The following is a 24,379-nucleotide window of genomic DNA, read 5'->3' on the forward strand; positions in this document are numbered from 1 at the left end:
GAAAATTAAAATTCGAAAATTTTTTCTAAAGCCTCCAGGGGACTTCGTTTTCGCACGAAAAAATTTTATGTGCCCTTATTGCATCCGGACCCACAATTGGACCTCATTAGCTATGCTATTAGAAAAGTTTGATTTTTTTTGTGAGAGAGGGTCCATATATTACGTGATGCTACTTTAAGAGATTTTTTTACTCATCCCCACTTTTGACAATTTGTGACGACTGGGTAACCCCCCCCCCCCACTGAAATTTCATGAACCCACTCCTATTTTTAAACTGTTTCCGGTATCACTGATTTTTACCCGCATTAATCGTATGGGGGGTCAAATTGATCTAGGGGCTTGAAAATGTAGTAAATGTGCATACAAAATTCTGGAAAAATTCATGGATCAATTTTGAACCTCCTCCTTTATGTTGAAATAATGGCATTTGATATTCGTTAAATCAGAATAATAAATAATGAAAAATAAACAAACTCGTGATAGTTTTAGTTTTGGCTTGGGTCAACCCCCCCCCCCCCCCCCCCCCCCCCCATCGGATACAGCAATCAAGTTAAATACGAAATATAAATCAAATTTTAGATAACCAGTATTAAAACAATGAATAATAAATTTGAACTTTTTTTCTCATTTGAGAACGTTGATAAAATTTGGGGATGAACTTAAGCGGCAGATTACCTTAAAATATTAGGGGCCGTCCATGAACTATTTTTCACTTTTTTTAAAGAATTATTTTGTTTCTCCTGTTTTCAAGAAACATCCATTTTTTATTGTTTTTTCGGTATATTCAAAACAAATTAATAAAATAAGCCTAAAATTTAATTATTTTGTTGAAAATACAACTATTATTTTAAAAGGTCATCTTTTTTGGTCCAAAATTCAACTAGTTGGTTTAAAGTTGTACAACTTTGATATAAATTTTTTTTTGTATGAATTTTCATATCATTGGTTGAAAATTTTATTATTTCATTAAAAATTTCAATATTTGGCTAAAAAATTGTTCGATTTCGGTTGAAAATTTATTTTTTAACTGCAAATATAACTATTCCATTTCTTGTTGGATTTCTGTCTATCTTTTTTGTATACAATTCAACTATTTGGCTGAAGATTTATCATTTTTAGTTAAAAATTCATGTTTTTTGTTGATGATTAATCTTTTTTCTGTCGAAAATTAATCTTCTTGGTTAACAAAAAATTGTAGTTTGAAAATTCGAATACTTCGTTGAGTTTATAACCCTTTTCTTGAAAATTTCACTATCTGGTTGAATAAGGAATTCTTTTCTTGAAAATTTAATTTCTTTGTTGAAAATTCATTTCTTTGTTTGAAAATTTAACTATTTTGCTAAAAATTATTTTTTTGTCAAGTATCTTGACTGAAAATGAAACTATTGCATTTGTGGTAAAAAAGTTTTATTTCAAATTAAAAATTGATCGTTTCTTGTTTAGAATTTATATTTTTTGTTAAAGATTCTTCTTTTTTGGTAGAAAACTAGGCATTTTAGTAGAAAATTAATCTTCTTGGTAGAAAATATAACTGCTTGTTCAAAAAGCAACTGATTGTTGACAATTAATCTGTCTTGTCTGAGACTTCAATAGTTTTATTGAAAATTCGCAGTTTTTGGTTAAATTTAATTGTTTTTTATTACAAATTAAAATCGTTTTTTCGGTAGAAAATTAATCTTCTTGGTTGAAAGTTAATTCTATTGCGTTAAAAATGCAACTGTTTGGATGAGAATTAATCCCTTCTGGTTGAAAATTCATCGTTGTAGTGGAAAATTCAAATTTTCGGTCGTAAATTAACTTTTTTATTAAAAATTCATATTTCTGGGTTGGAAGTTCAAATGTTTTATAAAAAATTTGTCTCCTTGGCTTGGAACTTTAACAATTTAGTGAAAAATTGGAATTTTCGGTTAGAAATTAACATTTTGTTAAAAATTTTATATTTGGCAGAATATATTTGGCATAAAAAGCTCTATTTGAAAATTTAACTATTTTCTTGAAACTTCTTTTATTTTACTTCTTTTTATCAAAAAACAAAGCCATTTCATAATTTGATGAAAATTCAACTAATTGGTCGAAATTTAATTTATTTTGTCAAAAATTCGTCTTACATTAGTGAAAGATCAATCTTATTTGTTTAAACTTCATCATTTTGGTTGAGGATTCAACTACTTTGTTGAATTTTTTTTCTTAATTGAATTAAACTGGTTGAAAGTTAGTTTTTGAAATTGACAATTCAATAAATTGATGTTCTATTAAAAATTGATCTTTCATCTTCATTTTCTTTTGTAGAAAATGTATCTTATTGGTTAAACAAAAAACTCTAAGGTGAAAAATTCAACTACTTTATTTAACTCTTTTCTTGCAAAAAAAACTGTCTGGTTGAATAATAAACTCCTTTCTTGAAAATCCATCATTTTAGTTCAGAAATCATTGCATTGGTGGAAAATTTAACTATATTGTAAAACAGTCATTTTTTTTTTCGTTTCCAAATTAATTTTATTCGCTGTAAATATAACTATTTTATTTTTGGTTAAAAATGCATATTTTAACTAATAAATTGATCGTTTCTTGTTAAAAATTCATATATTTTGTTAAGATTTATTCTTTTTTGTAGAAAATTAATCTTTTTTAATAGAAAAATAATATTTTTGGTTAAAAAAAAAAACTATCGCGTTAAAAAAGGATCCAAATGGTTGAAAATTAGTCTGTTTTGGTTAAAAGTTTATTCATTTTGATGAAAAGTTTATTCTTTTTGGGTAAAAATGCAACTCCTTGAATGAAAAGTAATCTGTTTTCGTTAAACATTCGTCGTTGTAGTTCAAAATTAATCTATTTGTTGGTAATTTAAACTTTTTCTTGCAAATTTGTATTTTCGGAAACGAAATTGATCAATTTTATAGAAAATTTAACTATTTTGTTGAAAATTACCTTTCTGTAGACAATTTAAATACTTTGGAAAAAGTATTAAACTATTTGGTAGAAAATTCAACTAATTAGTTAAAATTTCGTATTTTTTATTTGAATTCAACTGGTTAAATATTCATTTGTTTCTCGAAAATTTGTTTTTTATGCTGAAAATGCAACAATTAAATTTTTTGTTAAAATTGATTGTTTTTTTTTTAAGTTGAAAACTCAACGATTTCGTTAAAAATTGATATCTCCAGTAAAAATTAACTTTTTTATTGAGAACAATGCTTAGCAAATTTACTGATGCCAAATTTGAACAAAGTTAGAGAATTTTGCGAAAGAATAATTTTTTTCCGTTTCCAAGCAATTTTCCCTTTTTCTGAATTTTTCGCGTGAACTTTATTAATATAAAACATTAAGACAATCCAACTATTTTTTGTCAAGGGCTCATTTTCTTCTTGAAAAGTCTACCATTATATTTTTTTGGGTTCGAAATTTGTCTAGTTTCAAAAATAGTTGATCTATTTTGTTGAAAGTTTAATTATTTTGTGGAAAATAGGAAAACCTTGTTGAAAATTCGTTTAATTTTTTGATATAAAATAATTTTTTCTCACTCAAAATTTATCTCTTCCAATTTTGGTTAAAACTTGATATTTTTCAGTTAGAAATTTAATTATATGGTTAGAATGAATATTTTAAAAATAAAAATGTTGCATTTAGTTGAAAATTCTTTCTTTTTTATTAGAAAATTAATCTCATTGGTTAAATGTTCATAATTTTTTGCATCTGGTTTGGTTGAGGATTTAATTATTTTATTGAAAATTCGACTTTTTTTGTTACATTTAACTGTTTTCAATTAAAAATAAAATCATTTTTGGTCAAGCATACATAGATTGAGTTGAGAATTCATATTTTATTCCTAAAAATTCAACTGTTTCACAGAAAAATCGTCTGCTTGGCTTGATAGTTCAACAATTTCTAATAATATTAGACTAATCGGTTGGAAAATAACTTTTTGACTATAAAAGTATTTTGCTCGTAGAAAAGTAAAACATTTATTTATTTTGTTAAAAATTAAACTAATTGGCACAGAATTCATGTCTCTTGATGAAAATTCGTCGATATAAGTGGAAAATTAATCTTGCTTTTAAAAAATTCATTTCATCATTTGGTTGGAAATACGTTGTTTTTTTAAATCCATTTTTTAATTAAAAATTAGTTTTTAAAACTTAAAATTTGACGTTCCCATTTTTTATTGAAATTTTATTTTATTGAGCTGAAAAATAAACTTTTTCCTTGAAAGTTCATCTTTCTTCATTGAAAATTATCTTTCTTTTTATAAACTCTTTTTTGGTTTAAAGCACGACTTTTGTCTACAAAATCCTACTTTTAGGCTTTAAAACTGAACTATTTTATTGAAAATTCATCCAAGTTGAGGATGCAGTTACATTTTGTTTTAAATACGTCTTTCTACATTCAATTCTACTGGTTACTAATTCACTTTTTATAGTAATTTTTGAAAATAAAAATTGAGATATTCTATTCTTTGTTAAAAACTTTTATTTTTTATTAAAAAATTCAACTATTTGGTTGAAAATTCTCTTGGCTGAAACTCAATTTTTTTTAAATTTAACTTTTCGGGTGGAAAATTCAACAATTTGGTTGTAAATATTCTTGAGTTAATTTTTTTGTTTGAGAAAAATTGGACTATTTGGTTCATAAATCATCATTGTATGTTGTATGATTTATTTTGGACCTTTGTCATATTAAATCGAATAAAAAAATGCTGTCCAAGGTTCGAAAGCCTATTTTTCGCAATTTGAAAGTTCGAAGTTAAAGGCGTCTTCTTAATTCTTCAACTTAGCAATTTCTATTTACGATTCAGTTTTTCATTAACAACTTCAACTTACGATTTGCGTCATTTTTTGATTAATCGTTTTCCTCAGTTTTTTCCGCAAGATGTAAGAAATCAAAGAAACCTGAAAAAGAAACAAAACATTATAATAAGTTACTTGTAACAGATGCAAAATTCGTATGGTGTCAATTTTTACATATCGTTTATATTTTTTAAAATATTTATTGCCAAAATAGATTGATCTTTTCCCAAATGTAACTGATAGTTATATTTCCTGGGCTATAAATAACAGGGAATAAAAATTGTTATTGGAGAACGAACTTTTCGGGAAATATGTATTTGTAGATGGAATACACAAGATAATTTTTATAGCTGAGTGTAAAAAGTGTTGCACACACAAAAGTGATTTTAACCATTGTTTGATTCAAATCTCTCTGATCGTGCCGGTTCGCAAACATTTTTGACGGTTATTTAAATTAAAAGATTCGAACTCTTAAAAGTGATTTTTTTATTTGAAGTAATCAAAACTAATCTGCAAATTAAGACACTAGGCGTCGAATTCTTTTGAATTTTTAATTTCATGCTTAAAACATTTTTAATTGAGAAAAATTTAAAGTACATTCCATTAAAATGCTGAATTTTAAAATCTGCACTTTTATCAATTGAATAGTTGAAACATTTATGCCTTAAAGTTATTAATCTAAGCTATCACGGCAACAAAAAGATTCCTCTTTCAATTGGCTACAAAATTGAAAATAAAAAAAATTAATAACGAAAATTTCCTCTCTTGCAACTCAATGAAAATTTCCAAACAAACAAAGAAGTGCCTCATAAAGTTTAGGAAAACTTGAAACCCTTAATTTCCTTCCTTCCATCTGGACAAGAATCTTTAAAATAAAAAATAAATTTGCTTCTAATTCAGACAAAATTAAAACAAAAATTTCCTTCCTTTGAGTCGACAAAAATCTTTAAAAAATGTTGTTTGAATTCAGGAAAAATTGAAAACCAAAATTTCCTCCCATCCAACTCAATAAAACTGTTTCTCTTTCAAATAGTAAACTATTGAAAATCAAAATATTCTCCCTTCCAAATCGATTAAAATGTTAAAAAAAAAATCCCCCTTTTACAATTCAGAAAAAATGAAAAATAATAAAATTTTTCCCTTAAACTAAATTAAAAATAGTAAAAACAAAAAATTACTCCTTTCAATTAAAAAAATATTGAAATTTAATCCTTAACAGCCAATTAAATTTTCGATTAGAAAAAATTAATTTCAAATCTAAAAACAATGAATTTTCAATGAAATAGTTAATTTTTTCAACCACAAAAATAAAAAATAAAAAAATAAAAATAAAATAAAATCGTCAAATTTTCAAGTAAGCAGATGTTCTTTCGTTTAAGTTTCAACAATGTAGTTGAATTTTGAATAAAAAATATGAATTCTCAACAAAAAATGTATCTAATAGTTGACATTTCAAACAAAAACAGTTTCAATTTTGAATAAGAAACAATTAAATTCAATAAAAAAGATGATTTTGTCTCCAAGGTTCATATTGTAACAAAAAGACTTTTTTTTGAAAATGCATAATTTTTAACCAAGTAATTAAATTTTTACCCAAAGAAATGAATTTTCAATTACGATGATTAATCTTCAATAAAAAAAGGAATTTTTAAACTAAAAGTCCTAGAAACTTTTCATAAATGAATACAAATATAAATACGAAAGATGAATTTCGAGAAAATACATGGATTTTTAACAAAAAAAGTTCAATATTCAAAAGAAAATTGAAAAGTCATATTTTTAGATGAAAAAAATATTTTTTAACAAAAAAAAAACAAATAGATTTTTTAAACAAAATAGTTTTAATTTCTTACTAAAGAATTACGGTTTTTTCCTATTTTTTCAACTTATTTTGAACATTTCAGATAGGTCAAGATAATAAACAATTATATCTAACAGAAATAATTATTGAAAAAATTGATTATTATTTTTAATAATATTTTGTTTAAATAATTCCAGAAAGCAGCTGTTTTTTCTTAAATTTTCAAGTTTCGGTCCATTTTTCCACCAGCGTGAGGTGATAATTAATTCAAGTTAACCAAAATAATTAGTTAAACAATTAATTATTCTTTACAATTATCGTTTCTCAAAGTAATGCTAGAAAGTTGCGGGTTTTTCTAAAATTTCCAGTTTTTTTTAATTTTCAGTTAGGTACAAATAATCAATATTAACATTAATTTAAACAAAAAAGCTCTCAGTAACTACTTCAAGGAAAATTTGCATTTCATATTATCTATACAGAAAATTTGAAGAGTATTTTAAATAACTGTTTGATTGCAGAAAAATACATTCACAATTTTTTTTTAAATCATTCTTTTTATTGTTTAATTATTATGTGTTCATAAAGGAACAGCCAAAAAAAAGTTAAAAATTTTAGGAAAAAATGCAACTTAGTAGCAATTATTTAAGAGAATATAATTATAAACAATAATAATTTTGTTTCCTAACTTGCATTAACTATCACCTGAATAAGTGAAATATTAACGATAAGTAGAAAATGTATGTAAAAAACGTCAACTATCTAGTATTACTATAGAAGAACATAGTTATAAACAATGATTTGTTTAAAAATATAATTACTAAATTTTATTAACTTTTCTTTCACTCTGAGTGAAAAGTGAATACAAGGTCGAATATTCAAGAAAAATCGCAACTTTCCAGCATTATCCAAAGATAATATTATTAAAAATAATAATAAATTATGTAAACAATTGTGAGTATTAAATTTAATTATCTCTTACCTTACTTTAAGTAAAAAGTTGACAAAAACTGCAATTCTCGAGGAGTATTAAAAGAGAATTCTATCATAAATAATAATAAACTATTTAAACAATTATTTTGTTGAATTAAATTGATTATGGCTTTACTCTAACTGAAAAATTGAAAACTTCGGAAGAAACAGCGACTTTCTAACTCTATTTAAGAGAAAATGTCCTAAGAACAATAATAAATTGTTTAAACAATTTATATAAAAATCTAATTATCGGTTGAGAGCAGTATTTCATGTCATAGAAACAATTTGTATAAGAAATATATAATTAGCGACAAAAAATTGCAGAACCCAATTTTTCACTTATGGTGTTTTTTGGGACATTATAATACTACTTTATACTGATAATTAAATGTTTACAAGAATTTCTTGAACAATTTTTTATTATTTTTAGCAATTTCTTCTTAGAAAAGTCAGAAAGTCGTTGTTTCTTAAAAACATGTTCACTTTTTGTCCACTTTTCGTTTTAAGTGAGTTAATATTGAATTCAATTTAGCCAAATAAATTTTTGAAACAAATTATTATTGTTTATAGCTATCTTCTTCTATATTAAAAATAGAGAGTTACGTGTTTTTGTGAAATTTTCAACTTTTGGTCCACTTTTCAATTAGAGTAAATAACTAATTAATTCATGTTCATAAAAATATTCGTTTAGATAAATTATTATTATTGTTAATAATATTCGCTTTGCTTATCGGTAGAAAATTTCGATTTTTAACATTTTCTTAACTGTTTGTGTATTTTTCAAATTAAATGACTTGGTAATTAATTAAATTAGCAAAAATAATTGTTTAAATTAATTTTTATTCCTTATCATTATTAAGGCCAGATATTTACAGCTTCTTTCCGAAATTTGTAACCTTTTCTTAATTTTCAACTTGAACAGGTAATAATTAATGCAAGTAAACAAAATTATTGGTTTAAATAATTTATTATTGTTTATGACTATTATCTCTTAGATAAATGCTAGAAAGTTTCAGTTTTTCTGAAAGGTTTAACTTTGCTCCACCTTTTCCATTATGAATCAATAATAAATAAACATTAGAGAGAATAATATTTCCAACGATGTCTTTCTTTATTGTGAATAAATTTTTCTTATATAAAACGTAGTCCTTCCGCCTACTGCTAATTATTCCATTCTTTATTTTATATTTCTTGTGTAAGATAGCTTTTTTAAAATTATTATTAAGTAAATATTGGAGAAAGAGCAATAATAATTCATTTAAAAAATACAATATATTTGAATTTATATTATTTATTACTTTACAAAGTAAAAAGTGGGTCAAAAATTAAAAGGTTGCACAAAAATCTGCAAGTCTAGCATTAATAAAGAAGAAGCTAGTCATGAACAATAATATATTTAAATAATTATTATAGCTAAATTGAATTCATTATCAACCCACTCTACGTCAAAAGTAGAAAAACAGTAGTAGAAAATAAAAAAACTGCAATTTTCTAGCATTATTCTGAGAGAATATTATTGACAACAGTAATAAATTGTTTAAACAATTATTTTTGTTAAACTTATTTAAGTATTACCCCACTTTATTTAAAAATTGGGTAAAAATGGAAAATTTGTGAAGAAAATGCAATTTTACAGCATTATTCTAAGAGAATATTAATAAAAATAAATTGTTTAAGCAATTATGTAAACACCTAGTTATTAGTATAAAGTAGCATTTTATGTATTAGAAATAATTTGAATTTAAAAAAAGCAAGAAAGTCATAATTAGCGCCAAAAACTCGCAAAACCAAATTTTCACTTATGGGGGTTTTTTTGGACCCCATGCAATGGACTTATGGGAGAGACTTAAAAATTCATACTTTATTCGTATTCTATGGCTAATTTTTAAGAGATATGCAATTTTGATTTTGTTTTTCAGGAAACAATTAAACATGCCTGCACATAATTATTTGATTGTCACTTCTTTTCGTGAGAGAAAACGGAACAAACAAAAATAAAAATATGAACCTTTTTAGTTTGGCTTGGACAGTCAAAAAAGGATTTTGAGGAATTAATTTGTTTTTGTTTTGATTCCTCTTCCTGCTCAACCATTCCTGAAACTAAATTCCTTTCAACTTTATTTTTGTAGATATTTGACCAAAAAGTGATATTACTTCCAGAGCTGCCATTAAAAAATTTGTTTAAATTGTTTTTAACAAAATAGTTAAATTTTTAAACAAAAAGTTAAATTTTCATTCAAAAAGCTGAATTGTATAACAAAAAAGGCATTTTTAATCAAATACATGAACTTTGCACCAAAGAAATTTATTTGCCACCAAGAATAATTTTCTATACAAAAAATTAATGTTTAATCATAGTTAAATTTTCGACAAAAAAGATTAATTTTCTGGTAGCTAAGCAAAAATAATTTTTAAAGAAAAACAAAAAGAATTTTGTATAAAATAGTTAAAAATCCTCAAATATTTTAAATCCTTTCAAATCTCTTGAAATGCTTCAAAGTTCTTGAAAATTCCTTGCAATTTTAAAAATACCCTAAAATATTTCAAATCCTTTAAAATATTATGCTAAATTATTGAAATCAATGGAAAATTCCTTGAAATCTATTAAAATATCCTAAGATATATCAAATCCTTTAAAATCTCATATTAAAATACTGTAATCCATTGAAAATTCCTTGGCACATTTTAAAATACTCAAAAGTACCTCGAAACCTTCAAAATCTTTTGAAACACGTTGTAAACTTTTAAAGATTTCTAAAATACGTTAGATTTTTAAAAAAATATCTCTGTTAAAATTGTTAAAATTCTTTGAAATTTCTATAAATTATAAAAATGAATTCAAAATTCCTGGACATCTTTTAAAACATCTTCAAATATTTAAAATCATTACAAATCTTTTGAAATTTCTAGAAATTTTTTAAAGCTCTTGAAAATTCCTTGACATTTTAAAAATACCCTAAAATATTTCAAATCCTTCAAAATATCATATTAAATTACTGTAATCAATTGAAAATTCCTTGAAATCTTCAAATTCTCTCAAATTTTTCAAATCCTTCAAAATCTTTTGAAATACCTAGAACATTTTTTTTAGGATTTTTAAATTACTTTGGGATTTTTAAAAATAACCCTACTAAAAATTTTTTAGTTATTTGAAACTCCTGTAAATTATAAAAATAAATGGAAAATTCCTTGACATCTTTTAAAACATCCTCAAATATTTAAAACTCTTAATAATCTTTTAAAATCTCTTGAATTTTTGTAAAGCTTCAGATTCAAATTCAAATTTGAAAAAATTCCAAAGTACTTTAGAAATCTTTAAAATGTGTCAAGGGGTTTCAAAAGATTTTAAAGGTTTCGAAATACTTGAGAGTATTTAAAAATGTTCAAAGGAATTTTTAATGGATTACAGTAACTTAATATGAGATTTTAAAGGATTAAAAATATTACAGGGTATTTTTTCAATTTCAAGGAATTTTCAAGAGTTTTAAAAATTTTCAAGAGATTTCAACAGATTTTTAAGAATTTAAAATATTTGTGGATATTTTAAAAGATGTCAAGGAATTTTCATCTTGTTTTTATAATTTTAAGGAATTTCAAAGAATTTTAAAGAAGTACTTTACGAAACTTTGAAAAAAAGGTCAAGGTATCTCAAAATATTTTGCAGGTATTGCAATATTTGAGAGTATTTTTAAATGTTCCAAAGAATTTTCAATTGATTGTGGTCATTCAATATGACATTTTGAAAGATGATTCAATTGATTTCAAGAATGTAGAATGAAATTGTAAAAGATTTGAAATATTTTAGGGTATTTTTAAAAGTTTTAAAACGTTAAATATTGAAATGTTTGTGGATTAGAGTTTTGAAAATGGGATCAATACAAATTTAAAGCTTTCTAAATTTAATTTTTAAAAATTTACAACTATTCAGTAAGAATAATTTTCAACTCTATGGGATTCATGTCTTCAAATTTTGAATTTAAAACTTAGAAGTTTATTTATAAAAAATTAATAACCATAAATAAATTGAAAGCATTCAAACTTTAAATGTACGTTTTTCAGTTGGGCAATCTCTAAATAAAATTATTTCAGGCTAAAATTTATAAAACAGAAAAATTTCAAAATGTTAAAAATTTTAATGTTTGTAGATTAGTTAAAATATTGAATTAAAGTGTCAATAGAAATTACTTGAGTTAAGTTTCAACTATTTTTGATACGATGTTTGTATTTAATTATAAAATTCTATAATTTTTTGTTGAAATACATACTTTTAAATTTTGAACGCTTTCAATTTATTTACGATTCCTAATTTGTTGTAAATAAACTTCAAAGTTTATCATTTAAATTTGAAATTTCAATATTTAACGTTTTGACATTTTTCTGTGTTCTAGATTTCAGTATGAAGCTTTTAAAAATTGCAAGAGATTTCAAAAGATTTTCAAGGATTTTAAATATTTGAGGATGTTTTAAAAGAAGTCTAGGAATTTTCAATTTACTTATAATAATTTACTTCCCCCAAAACTATTCGAAATCGGTTATTGGAAATCGGAAACGGAATCAGGGAATCAAAATTCAAAACAAATGAATAATTTGCCTCAGTGTCGCCATCTATCGCATCTTTGTATAAACACATTGAATTTACTTTCGCGGCGCAAAAGATCAGAAGCACGTGTATATGTGGTCCATTTCGTCAGTATTTGATTTTGCATTTTAAAGAATTTCAATTTATACTTAATCAACAAAAAAAACCCGTTATATAAACATCAAAAATTCTTTATTTTATTTTTTTATCGAAACAATAAATTAACGTTGAACTTACGATTTTTAATCATACGCACCCGAGAACTCTCGATTAGTCACGTGATGTCAACATGATCAACAACAGAAACAATTGCAAGCGGCAAATGGGTAATTCCAATAGTGAAATAACAGTGATAAGAGTGTAATATGTAACAAATGTGAACAAATATAAAAGAAAAGGTTTGAATTAAATTCGTAATTTTGTTAAAATGGCCCCAACAATTCAGAACACGACCGCTAATGTAAGGGATAAAAATGATCTGCCGTCAACTGATAAAAAGTAAGTTTATTTATAAATTCACGCGATCGGAAATTAAAGGTTATATTTCTGCTTATAGTTTTGCGCCCTTTCTAGTTTCCAATCGTACACCTACCCCTTCTTTTTTTCTCAATTTTTTTATTAAGTATATATTGCTAATGTTTATAAAATATAATTAAATCTTTTTTATGATTCTAAGTAATTTACAAATTGTGAAGAAAATTCGAGAAGTTTTCCAAATATTGAATAAATTTCAGATAATAAATGTTAATAAAATTAATGAAGTAAAAAAAATGTTCTAAAAATTATCATATATTATAATTGTGCCAGTGGTTCGGGAATTCTTAACTGCGCAGTTTTAATTCAGCAATCGCAGATAGTATCTTGTTCCTTCTAGCAATTTAAATCAAATGAATGTGGATATGCTCTATTCATTTTAATTTTAATCGCTTTAAATTCGTAATATTTGAAGTAAAAAAATTGCATTTTCAACAAAAAAGATCACTTTTTAACCAAATAGTTTAATTTTCAAGCAGAACTGAAATTTCTAATTATTAGTTTAAAAAATTAATTTTCAACAAAAAAAAGTTCTAACATAATAACAATTTTATTTGCAAGCAAGGAGGTGAATTTTCTACAATATAATTAAATTTTTAAACCAAAAAAGTTTAATTTTCCACCAAAAAAATATGAATTTTCAGCCATTAAGATTATTTTTCTTTCAAAAATAAGATTTTTCAACATAAAAGTTGAATTTTTAACCAGGAGATTGTTTATTTAAATTGTTTAATTTTTAAATCAGAAAGATGGATTTTCTACAAACCAGTAAATTTTTAAACACATAGATATGATCTTTTCTAACAAAAAAGTTAATTTTAAAACAAATAGTTTAATTTTCAACCCAAAATGACGAATTTTCAACCAAAAAGTTAGCTTTTTAACAAAAAAAGGTGCATTTTTTGCGGAAAATATAATAGTTGATATTTAAATAAAGAAATATTTAAATTTTAAATTAAAAATGTTTTAAACTATCAAAAATATAAGAACTTTTTTATAAATTTAGGAATTAACTTTTAACAAAAAATCAACATTTTTTCAACAAAATAGTTTAATTTTAACCCTAAAAAGATAAATTTGTTGCGAAAAGTATAATGTTTTATTGGTAAATAAAAAATTTTTTAATTAAACCAAAAAATAATTTTTGTGAAAATAAATTTTCAAAGAAAAAAAATTAAACAAAGTAGTAGTTCACTTTTGAATTTTGAATTTTAATTTATTGAATTTTAATTCAGAAAACAGAATTTTCAAGAAAGAGGATTAGTTTTTTACCAAGAAGAGTGAATTTTCAATAAAATACATGAATTTTCAACGAAAAAATACAAATGTTAAACTAAAATTGAAAAAGTTACATTTTAAAATAAAGATAATAATATTCAGAAAGAAAAAGAAAGCATTAAATTTTAGATTTTTAGTTAAAAAAAAAAATTTGAACCAAACAGAAACAATTTTTCAAACAAAAAAATAGTTTAATTTTCAAATACAGAGTCGAGTTTTCTACAAAATAGTTCTACTTCGTATAAAAAAATTAATTTTCAATCAATTTGATCAATTTTCTACCAAACCAGTAAAATTTTCAACCCATAAATATGAATTTTGAATAAAAAATTAATTTTCAACATAATAAAATTTAAAAAAAAATCAACGGAAGAGATGAATTTAAAAATAAAATAATGACTCTTCAAACGAAAATTGAATTTTGAGTATAAGACGACTTTTAAACCAGAGAAATAATTTCAACTAAAATTATGAATTTCCAACAAACAAAAAATGAATTTTTAACCAGTTAGCTCAACATTTAACCAAGAAATATATCTGTTAACAAAAAAGATTAATTCTCCGCGAAAAATGACATTTTTGATAGACAGATTAATTTTCAATCAAACAGTTGAATTTCTAACCAAAAAATTACATTTTTGCAAAAATCAATTAAATATGAAACGAAATAGACAAATTTTTAACAAAAAAGACGATTTTTTGACCCAATAATTGAATTTTCAACTGAAAAACAAATTTTTAACGAAAAAAGGAATATTTAAATATTTTTTTTTTGAATCTAATTTTCAACCAGAATACCTTTAACAAAATATCTAAATTTTCAACAAAGTAGTTCAACTTTTAACAAAATGGAAGTATTTCAATGTTTAAATATAAAAATATTAATTCTTCACGAAAAATTTAGTAGCTGATATTTCAAGCAAAAAAGATTTTATTTTCAAATTAAAAACAGTGGAATTGAAAAAAAAGTACAAAATTTCAACGAAATAGTTTAATCCCTAAGAAAAACAATTTAATTTTCAATCAAGCATTTACATTTTTAACTAAAAAGTATGACTTCTAAAATAAATTGTTAAATTTTTTATCCAAATAATAAAATTCTCAACTATAAATATTAATTCTGAACCAAAAATGTGAAAGTAGACTTTTCAAGAAAAGAGAATAAACTTTCAACAAAAAATTTTTAGATTTTATTAATGGGTTCTATTAATTTATTTCCCATTTAAGAGGAAAAATTAAAAAAGGTAAAAGACTCTGAAACCTGCGATAAATAAATAGGAATTTTGGTATATTCATATAACAAAGAATAATAGTTTAAATAAACGTTGAAGTGCATTTTCATTCTTTTAAAGCCAAACTATTCATAGTGGATTACGCGATTATAGAATATAATTTCAAATATATCATACGAATGTAATTAATTAACTTTTAATTGTTTATATTTTTTTTTAAAAGTTTTATGTTTATTGACTTATAAATTCAAGGACTTTAAAATTGTTAATTTAATTTATTTTTTTGGAATTAAAATCCTTGGCGTAAATTCCAAATAAAATCGCCATATAAAAGAATTTCCAATTAGTTAATAACATAAATGTTGAACAGGATGCGCACTTTTTTCTTTTATTTTTCAGATCTGAAATATTATCAAGGGTAAAATACTGCAACACTTTGCCAGATTTTCCATTCGACGCAAAATTTATTACGTATCCTTTTCCAAGTTTACGGTAAGTTTTTATTTTAATGCAAACCAGGGGCGTTAAAAAAAAGTCTGAATCTTATCTTGCATTTTTGTTTGTGTTTTGTTCCTTTTGAGACAAAAATGAAGCACATGGAAGGAGAAATTAATCGGAATTTCTGTTTCCACTAAAAAAATAATTTTTCATGAAAACGGCTTATCAACATGTAAAATGAATATTTTTGAAAAATTTGTTTAAGCTTGATTTTTTAAGAACATAAAAATAATTTAACCCTTAAAGTGCATTGTGGGTGTTTGATACCCCAAGCAATTTTCAAACTCATCAGTCTACTAGCAACAGCTGCTGAAAACGAAGGTAAAAAATTCGTTGGGTATACAACACCCAGTGTGGAATTAGTGAGTGAAAAAGTCATATTGGAGCAAATTTTTGTTTGGAACTTTTATTGATTTTTGTTCACTTTCTAACATAAGTATATCATATGAAGTGAAATAATTTTTTTTTATTATTTCATACTTTTTTTCTTTGTGGGTGGCTTATAACTTACGGCAGTGCGTTATACGAGAGCAGATTGTGGATGTGTTAAATAAAATATAATTGTTAATATACAGTTATATATGTCTCTTTTTTTCAATTTCTAGCATTTTTATGGTATTACGTGTCAAAGTCCCTCAATTTTTATAATAATAAGTCGATTTAAAGCAATAAATCTGATATATCATTTTATCATAAAATTTACTTTTCCACTGTGCAAATAAATATCTTTTTTGAAAGCACCCATGGTGTAATATTTTTTTATGAAAGTACACCATTTCAAAAATATATAATTATAAATTTTCAGGTTAAAATAATTAAAATTGCGTGAGTTATGCATTTTTAAGTGAGAAACACTTTTTTCACTTTTTTTCAATAATTTTGTTAACAAACTTGAAGTAAATTAATGGCTTTAAAATCAACTCTACCTTTTAAAAGATACCTTAAACTATATCGAATAATTTTATTGCGAGAAAATATTCAATAGGGGTTTAACAATACATGATTAAATATTCTGGGGTGATAAACACCCACGATGCACTTAACCGTGATTTTTACCATGTATGCACTTTGAGGGTTAAATGTGTATTAGAAACCTCTCACTAAGTGGTAAGCATAAATAAACAAATTGTTATAAAAAAATATTTAATTTAATGAACCGCATCTTTTATATTCTCTATGGTTTTGCGTTATTACCTACTGTTTATGAGAAAAATTAATTTTTCTCTAAAAATAGAAAAATTATCGATGAAGTGTTTTAAAAATAAAAACTTAATCTGTAAGATTTTATTTTATTTTTAAATTATAAATACATTTTATTCAATAATTAATATATTTGACCGCTAAATATTATAATATTTGTTTCTCTTTCCAAGTGCTTAATTGGTTTCCTTTTTGTCAGGCCTCGGACTCACCACACTATTGATACTATTTGGCCCTTTTTTAAGCGGTCACGCTATTTTTCTACTACTTTGAAAAAAGTGATATTCAAGAAATAAATTAAATTTTTTTCTAACTTCTTCGCTAATTGGCAAAAATTGTTAAATTTTCAAGACCAAAATTCAAATTGTTGAATTTTCAAGACCAAAATTCAGCTTTCAACAAAGCAGCTGAATTAAAAAAAATGGATTTTTAACTAAGAAGATTAATTTTCTACCTAAAACTACAAATTCTCAACAAATTAGATCAATTTTCAACCGAACAGTGGATTTTTTCAATTAGAATTAATTCGCTAAGAACAAAAAATTAAGCACTTTAATTTCTATTAAAAAAAATTAATTTTAAAATAATAGTACAACAAAATTTCACGAGGCAGTTAAATTTTTTACCAAACTGTTTAATTGTCAAGTCATAAAGATTAATTCTCTACAAAAAAAGTTGAATTGTCTATCTGAAAATATTGGTTTCCATCAAAAAATTTAATAATTAATTAAACCAAAAAAGATTTTAATTTTTAGTAAAGAATAGTTTAATACAAGCAAAAAAAACGAATTTTCAAAAAAAGACTTGAATCTTCTACTAAAATAGATTAATTTTCAACCATGCAGTTTCATTTCTAAACAGAAAATTTTTTTTCTACCAAAAAATACGAGATTTCAAAAAATTACGTAGATTTTAAACGAAATAGTTGATATTTTATAGTTTCTACACCATTTATAATTACATAGATTATTTTAACTAAAAAAAAAACATTTTAAACCAAAAAAGAATAAGTTAGATTTTGATTTAGGAGCATTAATTTTTAATTAAAAAAAAACAATTTATATATAAAAAATTCATTTTCTACCAATCAGTTACATTTTTTTAAAAAAAAGTTAATGTCTATAAAAAAATCCAACAAAATAGTTATATTTTATATAAAATTTCAACCCAAACCAAATTCTCTACTAAAAATGACGAATTTTTAATGAAATACATACAGTTTTTACTAAATAGTTTATAAGCTTCAACAAAATACATAAATTTTCAACCATATAGTTGTATTTCTACCAAAAAAGCCGAATTGTCAATAAATTACATAAATTGTCAACTAAATGACATAAACAATGAACCTAATAATAGTCCAATTTTTATTTGAATAATTTTTTGCTTCTAATTTTATCGTTTCTAAAGATTTTTGACTAAATAGTAGAAGTTTTAAAATAAAAAAGATAAATTTTCAATCCAAAATAGATTAGCTAAATTTCTAATGAGCTGAGTTAATATTTCGTTTCTTATTAGATTTAATTAATTATTTTAATTTATTTGTTCGAAATGCAAATTCGAATTTCCTATACATAAGTTAAATCCCCAAACCGAAAATTTAAATTTTCAACAACAAAATAAATTTTCGGCTGAAACAGATTAATTTTTTATCAGATAGTACTTTTGACCAAAAAGGATTCAATTTCTATAGCAGAAGATACATTTTCCATCTAAGATAAATTTTCCACAGAATAGTCGTATTTTCGATGAAAGCAAAATTATTTATTCAAGAAAGAGAATTTTAATTAAATTATTTATTTTCGAACTAAGAGGTATGAGATCTTAACAATATTCTTGAATTTTTAACAATATAATTCAATTATAAAATAAACAACACAATTCTTAAATAAGAAATATGAATCTTTAACGAAAAATTTAATAATTGACTTTTAAATTGAAAAGAATGATTTTTCGACGAAAAATAATTGGTTTTTTTTACTGGATTTTATTAATTCAGTTCGCATTTGAGTATAAAAAATGAAAAAATTTTCTAGGGCGTGCTTAACTTTTTTCAAAATTTAATATAAAATTAAATAACAATGTGTTTTATTTGTGAAAGTAGCTTTATATTACTGGATTTTACTATCATTTGTTAGAAATAGTTTTTTTTTTTTTTTTGGTTGAAAATTAATTTTTCTAACTGAAAATTGAATTATTCTATTTTTGGTTCACAATTCGGCTTTTTAAATTAAATTTAACTGTTTTTTATATTTTTAATTACAATATTTTTTATTTGCAATATCAACTAGTAATTTTTTATTGAGAATTAGATTTTTTAATGAAAAGGCAACCAGTCGGTTGACAGTTCAACTCCTTTATTAAAAATTACATCATTGTAATTTAAAAATGTATCTCTTTAATTGAAACTTTAACAATTTTGTTCAAAATTCGTTTTTTTTTTACTGAAAATTTAGCTGTTCCAGGTGATGCTTAATCTATTTGGTTGATAATTCTATTCTTTAATTCCTAATAATGATAATAATAATAAATAATTTAATAAATCTATTCTTTGTTTTTTCTTCATTCGTAATTGGTTTTTCTTAATTCAAATTTTAACTTTTAAATTTATGATTAAGAATTCATATTTTTCAAATGAAAATTGATGTATATTGTAAAAATGGTATCTTTTTTGTTAGAAAATTAATTTGACTATCTCAGTTGAAACTTCAATTTGTTTGTAAAAAATTCTTTCTTTTCTTGACAGTCAATTTTTTTGATAGAATATTTAACTATTCAATTTTTCGTTAAAAATTGATATTTTTAGTTGAAAATTCCTCTTTTTGTTATAAAATTAATATACTTTATTACATTTCTTTTTTTCGGTTAAGCATTATTTCTTATACAAGGGGCAATGGGAAAAATTTGAAAAAATTCACGAGTATGAGGAAAACTGTCGTGAACCAATCGCAGTTGAGAAATTTGAGATTTAAATAATAATTAATAATAATTAATTTTTTTACATTTACTTTTTTTTAATTACATATTAAGTTTTAATTTTTAAATTATTATATTATTAAGAAATAATGTTCTCAACTTGACTGTTTTTGAATGTACCCGAAAATCCTTACTTTTTTTAAACATTTTTCAGTCTGCAAAGCACCAAATTTTTTTTACATAAATGTCTTCAAGCTCATTTACGTAGAACACTTTTAGCTTTCATATGACTATTTTATTATTGCGCTAGCTTTTTTTTGGCTGAGGCAGATGCCTATCACTTTATTTGAAAATTAATTTTTTTTAACTTAAGATTAAACTAATTCAGTACAAAATTTCCTAATTTTAGTTAAAAATTTATCTCTAGTTGACAATCAATTCTTGAATCTAAACACTTTAATACTTCAATATTTGGTTGAAAATTCATCTACTCTGTAAAAATGTCGTGTTTTCTTGTTGAAAATCTTATTTTTATTTTTTGGCTGAAAATTTATTTTCTTCAACTGGAAATATTATTCCATTTTTGTTTGAAATTTTATCATTTTTAGTTGAAAATTCATCTTTTTGTTTAAAAATTCTATTACTGGGTTGAAATTTAAACTCTTTTCTTATAAATTCCGTTTTTTGTTGTTGAACATTCAACTTTTGTAGTGAGCGATTCATAATTTTAGTTAAAAATTAATTCTTGAATTGAAAATTTAACTGATCCAGTTAAATATTCGATCATTTTAGTTAAAAATTCATCTTATTGGCTGAAAATCAATTTCTCAAATTAAAAATGTAACTGTTGAATATTTGGTTTAAAAATTATCTTTTCTCTATGAAAATTTATCTATGTTGTTCAAATTTCGTGTTTTCACTTTTTGAAAATTAGTTTTCATCAAATAAAAATTAAAGTATTCCATTTTTAGTTGCAAGTTTAACTTTTTTATTTGAAAAATCAACTATTTAGTTCGAAATCGCTTTTTTAAGTTAATGATTCAACTATTGGGTTTAAAATTCGTATTTTCTGGTTGGAAATGCAATATTTTCACTTGATAAATAGGAATTTAAAGCGTTTATTAAATTTTACATATTAATAGTACTATTTTTACATATTTAGATATTTGATAGGACTAAAAAAAAACATTTGTAATTTAACTATTGGGTTGAAGAATAACATTTGGTTAAAAATTCAATTGTTTTGAAGAAAAATCGCCATTTTTCTGGAAAATTTATTAATTTGGTTGACAATTAAACTACATATTTGATTAAAAATGAATTTGTTTGCTTCATAATTCATTTCTTTTTGTTGGTGAAAATGTAACTCTTTGTTTAAAAGTTTATATTGTTAAGGTTAAACATTCAACTAATTGGTTTAAAAATTGTTCTTTTATATTTAAAATTATTTTTTTTTACAAAATTTTTTCTTTTTTGTTTGAACATTAAACCATTTGGTTGCAAATTTAAATATTTGGTTAAAAATTCGTTTGATGGTAAACTGTTTTCTAAAACATCCGACTTCATAGTTTGAAGATTAACTATTTCATTTTAGTTAATAAAAATTCATCTTTTTGTTGAAAATCAATTTCTCAAATTAAAAATGTAACTGTTGAATATTTGGTTAAAAATTGATATTTTCTCTATGAAAATTGATCTATTTTGTTGAAATTTCGTTTTTTCTTGTTTTGAAAATTAGTTTTCTTCAATTCAAAATTAAAGTATTCCATTTTTAGTTGAAAAATTATCTTTTTTATTTGAAAATTCAATTATTTCGATCGAAATCGATTTTTTTTAGTTGAAGATTAAACTATTGGGTTCAAAATTCGTCTTTTCTGGTTAGCAATGCTACATTTTTACATAAAAAATAGGAATTTGAAGATTTTTAAATTGAATTGTATATCACCCATATTAATTTTACTCAAAAGAATATATTCTCCTATATTCGTGAAAAATCTCCTAATTTCCTTCCATGTCTCCTCAGTTAGGTTCATAAATAAAAAAGCGGTTATTTAATTTTACATATTAATAATGTATACATATTCAAGAAGTTATTCCAAATCGATTATTAAAAAATATAATTTAAAGATTTTAGAAACCCTGTTAAAAATAGAAAATCCCAATTTTATAACAATATTTTTACACTATTTTTTAAATCTCAAAGATGATTCCGAGACCTGTTTTTATAGACCCTTAATTTTGGAAACAACCTTTGATTTTTTAGTTATTATAAAATGTTTATTTCTAGTTTCATTGAATATAATCCGACTTCCCTCGAACGTCATTACAAATACGATCTTCTGACTGAATCGGACTTAGGAGTTTCGATCGACCTAGTTAATCGAGACACTTATTTGCCCGATTTAAATGCTCATTTAGATCCAGCTGACGAAAGATTGCTTGAAGAAGATCTTCTTACGCCTCAGGACTCGAAGCGTTCGAAACATCATGCAAAAAGTGTCTCTTGGCTCCGTAGAACGGAATATATTTCGACTGAGCAAACTCGATTTCAGCCACAAACTATGGATAAAGTCGAGGCGAAAGTCGGCTACAATATTAAGAAAACTCTTGTGGTGAGTTTCCAGATTTATATTATTTACATTCCTGAAACAGGGATCACAGATTGTGCTCTTTTCCTCCTTTTGACATATTTTTCCTTTTTTTTTGTTACTAGGTCTGGATTTATTTTTTAAGCATCATAAAAATATGAATTTTCAACTAAAGGGATATTCTTCAATAAATATTTGATTTTTCAATCAAAAAGTTGAATTTTCTGGCAAATTGTGAAATTCGTAACCGAATGGTTGAATTTAAAATCAAGAAAGAAACGAAATTTCCATCAATTTTTTAATTCACAAGCCAAAAATAGGAATTTTTTACAAAAAAGTTGGAAATCCAACTCGAAATTACGAATTTTTAAAAGAAAGTGCATTTCTAACAAACTAATTGAGTTTGTAAACAAAGAAATGAATATTCAATTCAGAACTAATTTTACAGTCTAGAAAGATAGATATTTCAACCAAATTTGTGAATTTACTGGACAAGACGACAAATTTTCTACAAAATAGTTAAGTTCTTAGCTCGAAAATATGAATATTTAACAATAAAGTTAATTAAAAAATATATTTCAACAAATTTTTAATTTTTTTTAACCAAAGAAGAGCATCTTCAACTAAAAAATAGTTTTGAGTCAAAAATAAAAAAAAAATTAAACAAATTTTTGAATTACCTGACAAAAATGTAAATTTTTCCACAAAATAGTTGAAATTTAAACCCGAAATTATGAATTTTCAACAAAAAGTGTTTATTTCTAACCAGTTAGTTGAGATTTTATACAAATAAATGAGTATTCAACGCTGAAGATTTTTCGGTCAAGAAAGAAACAAATTTTATTCAAATTATTAAACATTAAAATTAATTTTCAACCAAATTGTGAAATTTGTAAGTCAAATGATGAATTTTCTACAAAAAAGATTTAATTTTCTAGCCAAAAATATTAATTTTCAATAAAGAAGAATTAATTTTATAGCAAAAAATGTGAATTTTCAACAAAAAAGTTCATTTAAAAATGAGATTTTAACAAAATAGTTACATTTTTAAACAAAGAGATGAATCTTAATCCAAGAAAGATTTTTCAGCAAAAAAAAAGAGTTCTGCAAATTTTTCAATTTGTGCCAAATAGTAATAATAATAATATTAATTTTAAACAAAAAGATGAATTCCTAAATAAAAACAACTCCTTTTTTATTATAAAAAATGAAATTTATATAATAAAAGATCAGTTTTCCACACAACAAGACGAATATTTAACAAATATTTTAGGTTTCAATCATTTATAGTTGAATTTTCAGTCAAAAAAGAAACGAGTTCTAACGAATTTGCTAATGATTAAAATTAATTTTCTACCAAATTGTTAACTTTGTAATTAAAAAATATGAATTTTCTACAAAGGAGAACTAATTTTCGAGCAAAAAATGTGAATTTTCAACAAAAAAGTTCATTTAAAAATGAGATTTTAACAAAATAGTTACATTTTTAAACAAAGAGATGAATCTTCAACCAAAAAAAATTTTTCAGCAAAAAAAAAGTTCTACAAATTTTTCAACACAAAAATAAACATTTTAAAAATTTTCTGTTGAATAATAATAATAAAATAATTTTAGACAAAAAAATCAATTCCTAAATAAAAACAGCAGCATTTTTACTTATAAAAAATGAAATTGATACCATAAAATATAATTATTCAACACAAGACGAATATTTAACAAAAGATTTTAAGTTTCAACCATTTATCGTTGAATTTTCAGTCAAGTAAGAAACGAATTTTAACGAAATTGCTAATAATTAAAATTACTTTTCTACCAAATTGTGAAATTTGTAAGTCAAAAAAATTAATTTTCTGCAAAGAAGAACTAATTTTCTAGCAAAAATGAGAATTTTTGACTAAAAAGTTAATTTAAGAATGAGATTTTAACAAGATAGTTACATTTTTAAACAAAGAGATGAATCTAGTACAAAGAAGATTTTTACAGCAAAAAAAGGTTCT

At 23.5% G+C, this 24,379-nt stretch overlaps 1 protein-coding gene across 1 annotated transcript in view; it reads left to right on the forward strand.

The window, feature by feature from the left end:
* Positions 1-12,217: 12,217 nt before the first annotated feature.
* LOC117172035 (RNA polymerase II-associated factor 1 homolog) overlaps positions 12,218-24,379 on the forward strand; it is a 32,705-nt gene continuing 20,543 nt past the window's right edge. The window contains exons 1-3 of the mRNA XM_033359766.1: positions 12,218-12,634; positions 15,580-15,672; positions 22,082-22,406. Of these exons, the coding sequence (XP_033215657.1) occupies positions 12,564-12,634; positions 15,580-15,672; positions 22,082-22,406 (489 nt within the window). The 5' untranslated portion in view covers positions 12,218-12,563. The remainder of the gene's footprint in view (positions 12,635-15,579; positions 15,673-22,081; positions 22,407-24,379) is intronic.

Source organism: Belonocnema kinseyi, chromosome 4 (genome assembly GCF_010883055.1).
Source record: "Belonocnema kinseyi isolate 2016_QV_RU_SX_M_011 chromosome 4, B_treatae_v1, whole genome shotgun sequence".
Classification (NCBI taxonomy): Eukaryota; Metazoa; Arthropoda; class Insecta; order Hymenoptera; family Cynipidae; genus Belonocnema; species Belonocnema kinseyi.